The sequence below is a fragment of the Lonchura striata genome, chromosome 15, assembly GCF_050655825.1.
Source record: "Lonchura striata isolate lonStrDom1 chromosome 15, ASM5065582v1, whole genome shotgun sequence".
Taxonomy (NCBI): Eukaryota; Metazoa; Chordata; class Aves; order Passeriformes; family Estrildidae; genus Lonchura; species Lonchura striata.
Window position 1 is genome coordinate 2,449,407 of NC_140717.1, and position 9,167 is coordinate 2,458,573.

General features: G+C 46.8%; 1 protein-coding gene across 1 annotated transcript; it reads left to right on the forward strand.

The window, feature by feature from the left end:
• Nucleotides 1–49: 49 nt before the first annotated feature.
• Nucleotides 50–8,489, forward strand: LOC146765974 (TOG array regulator of axonemal microtubules protein 2-like). Its single transcript, XM_085592815.1, has 3 exons — nucleotides 50–4,650; nucleotides 5,812–5,929; nucleotides 6,895–8,489. The coding sequence occupies exons 1-3, from the start codon at nucleotides 4,331–4,333 to the stop codon at nucleotides 7,003–7,005; spliced, it is 549 nt and encodes a 182-aa protein (XP_085448941.1). The 5' UTR covers nucleotides 50–4,330; the 3' UTR covers nucleotides 7,006–8,489.
• Nucleotides 8,490–9,167: the final 678 nt, after the last annotated feature.

Here is a 9,167-nt window from a genome sequence, read left to right on the forward strand (position 1 = left end):
CTCTGCCCCAGTGCCCGTGTGTGCCCATGGAGCCCTGGCTGGGAGATGGGCTGCAGGCCGCTCCATGGCGGGGTGCCCTGCCCGGGGCTGCAGCGCCCATGGCCGACCCTGTCCTTACAGTGACCTCGGAGACGGCCGCTGGTGCCAAACACCGAGAAGATCCATGCCGTGGGACTGTACAGAAGAACGCAGCCCCTGCCGACCCACAGAAGTCCTTGCTGGAGGGGCTCTCCTCGCTCGGCAGCGATGAGTGGTAAGAAAGGCCCCGTTCACTGTGTCCATTTTAGCACTAAGGTTGGTTAGAAGCGAGTCTTGCTGCTGCCTCTGAGCCCCGAGAGCCCAGAGGGCCGAAGGGCACTGGTGAAACTACTGCAGAGCACTGAGAGGATAAAGATTTGAGAGCAGCCTTTCCTCAGCCTTGCTCTGCAGCAGTGCTCCAGCTGCAGCAGCTCCATGCTGTTTCCTCAGTTTGCCTGCTGCTCTGTGGGGCTGCAAAGGAAATCTTGAGGGGAGAGAGAAAGCTGTGGGATGAGATGATTTGCTGACTGAAGGCAGAGCAGGATGGCAGCAGTTTTTCGTGCAGGTTTGGGTGCCTTGGGCCACTGACCCAGTGGGATTAAGATTCCTCTCTGCTCCCACTGCTGCCAGCAATGGCAGGTGACAGGGTCTCCCTGTGACCTCCTGCATGGCAGTCCCAGAAACAGCTCCAGGGAGTTCTTCTTTCTGAGAAACCGACTGAGTTGTGCTTTCAAGTCCCTCAGTCTGTCATTACTCCTAAGGGCTCATGGCAGAAGAGAAGGAAAAAGAAAGAAAATCCTCTAGGAATCCTGCACTTTTGGAATTCAGCTTTTTCCTTCTCACTGCTTCATATGGGCCTGAGATGTTTTGTCAATACTCACAATGTGTCCCAAAATTATACACAGGCAGAAGGAGGCCCAGAGATGATAACCCTACAATGTTAGGTGGTATTGGTTTTGTTTTTGGTGTCTTTTTGATCACTCTCTGGTGGATGCTTCATTCACACAGGGGTAAGGCCTCCATTCACACTGGCATAAGCATGAAAAATCTGTCCCGATGCATCTCCTTGTGCAGCCACATTTGCTCTGCCCTTTCTCTTCCCCATTTCTCTTTGGTGCCCTGTGAGGTGCAGAGAGCTCCTGCAGATGTGGGGGTCAGGATGACACTCAGGGGTGCCCATGGGATCAGTCACCAGCCCTGTGCTGCAGCCCTGATGCCTCACAGACCTTCCTCTGGCTGAGAGCCTACAGAAAGCAAGTGTTGGGAGATGGAGTTTTTTGCAACTTTTAAATAACATGTTGCTGTTGGGGGGGTTGTTTTAGGCAGGGGGGTTTGGGAAAAGCCAGGGTTTCAACAGTTCTTGCCCAGGGGTGGAATCTTCTAGGATATCCTGCTGCTTTTTAGGGGAATGTGTGAGGTGAAGTGGGTGACACACAAGCTTAGACTGAAGAGTGGAAACTCGGCTCCAGAGTGGCAGCGCAGACTCTCCCTGCTGAACTGCCTGCTGGGGCTGACAAGGAAGGAAAATGCCCCAGTAACAGCCCCATGGGACTGTGTCTCAGGGACTGGTACAGGGAGGTGACAAGAAACAGCAGCATGGCTGAGTCTCACAGCTTCTAGGAAGCAGTGACAGAGGGGCATCATGTGCCAGAGATTTCAGAAATACTGTCTTCTTAAACAGCCACAAATGAAGACTCTGATACCCCTCTGTTTGCCTCTTGGATTTTTATATGCTTTTGACAGCCACAGCATCCTGTGGCAACGTGTTCCACGATTTCATTAAGTGCTCCTTGAAAAGCACCTCCTGTGGTTTGGATGAGCTGCCAGCCTGGTCATTTCAGAGGGTGCTGCCTAGTTCTTGGATGGAGAGAAATATCAATCAATCTTTTTGGTACTTGCCTTTCAGGGAGCAGAAGGAGAAGGGACTCTTCAAGATCAAACAGCTGGCTGAATCCCATTCAGATGTCCTGCTCTCTCGACTTCGGGATATTTGCTTGGCACTTACCAGTGAGGTGAGAACATTGCTCTGAATTGTTCCCCATACTCCTTACATGGTGTGTAGAGTAGGTATGTGCTTGTTCATCTCCATGTGTGCTCAGGGCATGTCTTCATTTCTGGTTTTAGACCTTCTATTTCTAATGTCTGTCAGCTCTCTGTAGGCTCTGTGTGTACATGTAGCTGTATTTACTGGTAGGTCAGGTATCTGACACTTGTTCTTCGAGTGAGGTGCCATTATAATGCAATGTGCAAATGCAGAAACTGAGACACTGATGACATTATTTACCAGAATCCTAATCTCTGCCCAAGCTGTAATTCAACACTGCAAATTATTCTGTAGACCTGAGGCTGAGTTTTCTGTTTCCTGGCTGAGTGCTTCAGCTGCTAGTGTTGCTTTCTGGAATAGGAGCACCTGACTCTTTTATCTTTATGACTTGTGCCTTTATGATTTGAAAGCAGTCCTTGTTTTAATTTACTAGCAAAAGGACCTGAAATCAAAGTAGTGGGCATTTTAGAAGTGTAAAATAGAACACTTTAGTGATTTTTTTTTTTTTTAAAGCCTGCAATAAGCACGTCTGTGGCCAGAAATTGGGTAAGTGCTTTCCGTGCTTGTGCTCTTCTGCTCTTCTTGTGCTTTTATGTTCCTCTGGACACAGTAGGATGTTTTGTCATTTCCTGGGACTTCTGTTGAAGGCAACTGATTTCTTTTCAAGGTGATTCTTATGTTTTCCCTCATGACTTCCCCAGGTGACCAACCTCCGTTCAAAGGTGTCCTACTCTGCAATTGTCACTCTGGGAGAGTTCTTTGCAAACTTGAAGAAGGACATGGACTCTGAGGTAGAAGAGGTTGCACCAGTCCTTCTCCAGATGGTGTGGAACTCCCCAGAGTTCATACAGAAGGCAGCCTGTCACGCCCTGGGGCTCATGGTGGAAAATGTGACTCCTGCACGAGCAATGACTACTCTCATTGACAGGGGAGTCAAGTAGGTTCTTCTTTTAATGATATTCTTCACCTTCTCCTGTGTGAGTGGGGGAAGGGATGAGAGAGAGAGTGGGAATGGTGGGAGTGGGAATGGGTCCTGTATCCTGCATCTTCTGTGAACTCAGGGACTTGATTCTCTGATCTACCTCATTTCTTTCCTCTTGTCACCTATTTCTGCCCTCCTGCAGCAGAATCATAGAACTTCTCAGAATCACAGAACTGTAGAATATGGGGAGTTGGAAGGGGCCCTTCAGGATCATCAGGTCCAGCTTTTGGCTTTGCACAGAACAGCCCAAGGGTCAGACCAAGTGCCTGAGATTGTTGTCCAAATGCTTCTTCAACTCTGTCAGGCTTAGTGCTGTGACCACTGCCCTGGGGAGCCTGTTCCAGTGCCCAACCACCCTCTGGGTGGAAAACTTTTCTCCTGATATCCAAACTAGAGCTCGTCCCACGCAGCTTCCTGCTGCCTCCTGGAGTTCTCCCAGTCTGTCAGATTTTCTTAGACATGGTAACCACTGGGGAAATGAAAGGCCAAGGATAGAGCCTTGTGCTTTTGTGCTTTTGCAGCTGTGAATGGTGTTTGGTATTTAACAGCACTAACCACAGAGACCCTGGGAAAACCATGTCTCCTCTTGATGCCATTAATTTGAGAAATAAGGAGGGTGTTTGCTGCTGCCTAGAGCACATGGGGGAGAATGCGTTGGTGAGGCACAGCCTACACAGCAGGTAGAGCTCCTGCCAAAAGGAGTCTTGTATGACTGTCCTGGCCTTAGAGCTCTACTTTCAATTCAAACTGATGTTTCAGCTTAGCCTTGAGATGGTGAATCACTTTACAGGCACCTTCACAGGCCAACTACCATGGGAGAGCTGAAGAAAATGCTGCCTTAACTGTTGGTGCTGGGCTGATAGCTCCCAAGAGGCACTCTCTAGAACAGGACAATCTGGCTAAAATGCCTGCCACTCTTTCCTCAGCTTTGGAATAGGGTAAAACATTCAGATATATCCGTTGCCAAGCCTTACAGAAGAAACAGGCTGCATTGCTGGATATTCTGCAACTTCACAGCCCACAGCATGTTTTCCCTGCATTTGTTTTTCTCCAAAGGTCTGCAGATTTGGGGAGAAATGGGTGGAAAGAGCATCAATCCTGCTGCAGCTCTGTGTAGTGGGTGCCCTCTGATGGGTCAGCATGAATTGTCCTTAATTTCTTAATAATTCATATGTGATCTATTCTTTTAATCTTTCTCTGAGAAAATACTGTGAAAGAAATGGAGTATCAGATAGTGCAGGGAGACTGAATTCCTCCCTCTTCCTCACAGTCAGTCCTTCTGTACAATGCTAACTTTGTGTTTATCTGAGGGCAGAACCTTCTACAGGTGTCTGAAGTTGCAGGGAGAGCCCGGGCCTCCTTCCCCCAGCAAGGACAGGGAACAGGCTCTGGCCAAGGCCTGTGCTGCTGTTGCTCCTTCTCCTTGTGCCCAGTGTTTCTCTCTTCTTCCCAGGAGCCGCTACGTCCAGGTGCGGAAGTGCGCGGCCGAGCTCCTCCTGTCTTTGATGGAGAGAATGGGAGTCACAAAGCTCGCAGACACCCCCAGGGTTGAGATGTTGGCACATGCGGCAGGGAAGCTTGCACAGGACTGTCACCAGGACACAAGGTAATGATCTTCATTTCACCTCCTCAAACAGGAAAACCATTTTGTGTCTGGCTAGAAAGGTAAAACCACAAATGAGTGGAAACTGAAGGAAATAAAAAGTGACCTCGCTGTGTGGCTAAGGGGCATAGACTCAGAGAATATGCTGAGTTCGAATGGACCTGTCAGGGTCACCCAGTCCAGCTCCTGGCCATGTGCAGGGGGCCCCAAGAGTCACTCCTCATGCCTGGGAGCATTGTGCAAACACTTATTGAGCTCAGACAGCCTTGGTGCTGTGACCCCTGCTTTGGGTTGCCTGGGAAATGACTGTAGTTGGTAACCTGAGGTTGGCCAGCAAAAAGGTGCATTATCAACTTCCTGTAACTTGAAGGATTCTTTACTGAGATCAAAAGAGCTCCAATTAGTCTGTCAAACAGTTTTGTTTGGTCTTAGGTGCACAACACAAAGCCAAAGTGTTGGCTAATGTTATTCACTGAAGGATCCCAAACATCTGTTTCTCATTAAGACTTTCCTAGAAATATTTCAAGGTTTGTTAGCCAATGTGTTCAGTCTTTCTAAACCCCTTCCACAGATTTCTGCAATGCTGTTATCTGTGGCTCAGTGACCTCCAAATTTCTTCTTGAAGAAGACTGTGATTTCCTAGTGGCCAGATCAACCCAAACTGCCAAAAGCCCCTTACTTTGATGATGAAATTCCCATTAATAGCTGCCAAGAACACGAGAGCAACTAGCTGCCTCTGTGCATACATATAGTATAGAATAATCAATAGGACGCATGAGGTGTTTTGTCCTGGCTTCCCTGCCAGTTAAAGAAAGGCAAATTATTGTGCAATGGCAGCAGGACACTGCTAATAGGCTCTGACAACAAAGCAGATGTATTTTGCATGTTCTCTGGGAACACCCACAGTTTCAGAGTGAAATGATATTTTTCTGTGGCCCCACATTCTCCTCTTGTCTCTTGTGTTCAGCTGACAACACTGTGCAGTGTCAAGTGGAGGGAAATTTCCCTCTTTGCTGAGTAGGTAATGCCTTCTCATGCAAGGATTGCACCTGATGAGTTTAAGATACCCTTCCTTTGTTCATTTTTTCATTTTCATTTTCTTCCTTCCTTCCTTCCTCCCTTCCTCCCTTCCTTTCTCCCATCCTTCCTTCCATCCCTCCTTAGGCATTTTGGACAGGAGATGGTAAAGATATTGCTGAGTCACCAAAAATTGAAAATGCTTTTGGAACGATCTCTTTCCACCTGTGACCTGGAAGACATTCTGGCAAGAATTAAGAAGAAGGTAAGTGCTTAGCAGGAGAAATGTCTCCTTTGTGCAAGTACTGCCACCACTCATACGAGATCAAACATACCCAATCTGTCTTTATCTCATTCCTCTTCTGCTGAATCATTTTGCTCCTGGGAATGAGCTGGTAAACCTCAGCCTGTTCATTTGCAAGCCGCAAAGGGACTGATATTATTAGGGAAAAAGTGAGATTTTGAATATTTTGAATATTGGTCACAATGAAGAAAGGGAAAGAGGAGAAAATGGATTTACATTTAAGAGTAAGGCCCCCACCACGCTGTCCCTGCTCTGCCCCCAGTAAAGCAATTAAATGAGAATAGGAGATAACAGTCTGAAGATAACAGTATCTTTAAAACACTCAAAGTAGTAGTACCAAGAAAACTTCCAAATATACAAAAGATGTCCAAGTCAAGACTAGTTACTACAATTTCTGTCTGTCTTTTGGGAATACTGCCCTGCTCTCAAGCCCTGTGGAGCTGGAAGAAGTTTGGTGAATCCAGCAGCATCCAGCAAAAAATTCTTTGTTTGTTTGGAGGGGGATTTTACTTTTTTATTGAAAAAACATAGAAAGGAGTGTGCCTTTGTGCAGGCACAGGAAGAGTGAGTGTTGAACCAAATCAACTTCCAACACAATGGGCTGACCCACAAAGAGTCCAATTTTTTCTGCTGCTTCCTTTAAGAACACTCATTGCCTACCAGTTTTCATAATTCCCATTTGTGCTCAAGATTAATGAATTTGGGGTTTCAGACTGCTGCTCAGTATGGTAGCACCCATAACCTGCCTTGGGCTATAGAAAGCAAAGAGTTGGCATCACTGAATCTCTGGTCTGTTTCCTTCTCTAAGTTAGGAAATGTTTCCCTAAGCCTTGATAGCAGTGATCCCGGTTCTAACTGGTGTTTTAAACAGGGAATTTCCTATTTTATATTCTAAAGATGGATGGGGTTTCTCCATGTCTTTGTAGGAGATGGAAAACCAGAAGAGTGAATGCCCAGCTGTCAAGGAGCCAGTGGAGAAGAGGAATGATGGCCCCAAGAAGCCCCAGGCCACGATGTCTTCTAGCAAACGGTACTGAGCACTTTTGTGAGATGTGACCAAGCATATGACAAGTTTTACATGCCTCTCCCTCAGGAAAATCTTTCTGACAGAGATGACCAGTGCCAGAGATTGTTTCCTTTCCCTACAAATGCTCTAGGATAAAAAATATCTACCTCTGCATTACACTGAACACAACTTCTCTGGAAGGGTTTTCACAAAAATGGAGAGACAAAAAGACACCCATTGGTTGCAGCTCAGACAATCCAGTGCAGTGGCAAGGGCGGTGTTGTGGAGGCTATGACAGGGCCAAGTTTCTGCTGCCTGACTTGAGACAAGTAAATTCAACCAAGGCTTTTTTCATCTGAGTAGAGTCTTTTTTAGATGGATGTTTTGATGAGAAGTCCCAGTCTAGAAGCAAGATGCCATTCCACAAAGATGCAGTTCTCACCATGTGGTTTGGCCTGGCTGAGTCATGGTTTTCTTACCCTCAAGCAGTACCAAGTTTGAGTAGTAAGTAGCAAGGCAATTCCTGAGCAGCTTTGGTCAACAGGTGTCTCAATGTGGACTTTTTGTCTTGATATTCCCGTCCTTCATATAGTTTACTTGATGGACAGCATGTTTGGTTTATTTCCCCCTGTGCTGCAATCAGCATTTAAGACAGGAATTTGGTCCTCGCTGTCTCTTCATTCCAATGGCAGAGCTACTTGTACCTGTTCTCCTCTGATAACAGAGGGTATTTATTTAGCCCTGTCACACTCAGTGGTGTCAGGAAAGCGACCACGTGCCTCAGTAGCATCTTCCCGTGCTCATGGATGAGACAGGTTGATCGAGGAGAATTGTTCCCAGTGGGGTTGTTAAGCTGTGGATCTAGTCTCTAGGGAAGCAAATGAAATGTGAGCATAGTTCTGGGATGTCTGGCTTCTGGTTTTATCTCTGTTACTGATTTTCTGGATCCTTCACATATGGCCCTGTTCACCTGCTCAGATGCATCTGAGTTACTTTTCCAAATTGTCATGGCTGGTTGTAGAGGCACTTCTCCGGAGTGATGAGTTTCCTTATTATAAGACACACACATCCCATATGAGGAGGCATTTAAACTTGGAAGTAGCATCTCTCTTTCCCCACAAAGCAATGTGAGCAGTGCACCTTGGAAGCCATCTGAAGATAGATCAGATGCATCTCATCCTTGGTTTTCCTGAGTGAGAACTGGCGAGAATGTTACTAGCAGTTTGTCTCCTGTAATGATTGTCACAAGGTCCACGTTGTTCTTCAGAGCCTCATGTTTTTCTAGCTTGAAATCACATCATTAGGAAAGCTCAAGATATTTGCTCACATTTAACTGAAGCTATTATCACCAAGAGGTTCTAATTTGGTTTTGTTTTCCAGGGTGGAGTCTACTTCTGATGGACACCTCTTACACCATGCAAAAGTCCAGGCCACGTTACCTGCAGCTGCAGAAGAGATGGAGCCACTCCACAAACTTTACCAGCTCCTGGAAGCCAAGGGGTTTCAAACACGGCTGGAAGGAGTGGCACTCCTCCTAGAGCTGTGCAAAAACAGCCCCCAGCTAATCTCCAATAACATTGTCCAAGTATGTAGGGTATTTTCATTATTCCTTTCCTTTAGCTCCTTTCCCAAGCCTGTAAAGGTAATTCAGTGTGTCTTGGCACAACATCCTGGCTGTTTGGGACAGGCTGGTCCCTCTTACCCAGACAAATTTAATTCAGGTCCAGGCTTCAGGACAAGTTATTTCAGTCCAGCTGTATTTGTCTGGCAGGTGCCTATTGATGCTGTTCATCAGATGATGACAGAATTTTCTTCTGGTGCAGCTGCTGCTGTCTCCTACTCCCAGTTGGGTTAATTGAAGGGAATTCAGCCACTGAAAGCATGGAAATTACAGTCCAGATTAAAAATGGGTTTGCATGGGGAACAGAAGTATCAGGCCGGGTTTGTTTAAACCCAGGATTGTTGCAGAGGATAGATAGATATGATTGTTATCTTAGCTAGCCGAATGTCACTTCTACCCTTGGATGAATCATGGAGTGAAATGGACTGTTCCATCCCACCCCGCAAAAGATTGTGGCTCATCCCACACCTCTGTACCTGCCCCTGAAGCATCGGAGTCTGTAACCCCATTGGCCCATGCCTTGTCCCAGCCCACCTAGGAACCCCTGAAAAGGGGGCTCCGAGCGGCCATGC

Bases quoted from the DNA above. Each gene is read 5' to 3' on its own strand.
- LOC146765974 (XM_085592815.1), top strand. From the start codon at position 4,331: ATGCTAACTTTGTGTTTATCTGAGGGCAGAACCTTCTACAGGTGTCTG. The intron at 4,651-5,811 runs GTAATGATCTTC...ATCCCTCCTTAG, and splicing joins GACTGTCACCAGGACACAAG to GCATTTTGGACAGGAGATGG. The intron at 5,930-6,894 runs GTAAGTGCTTAG...ATGTCTTTGTAG, and splicing joins TGGCAAGAATTAAGAAGAAG to GAGATGGAAAACCAGAAGAG.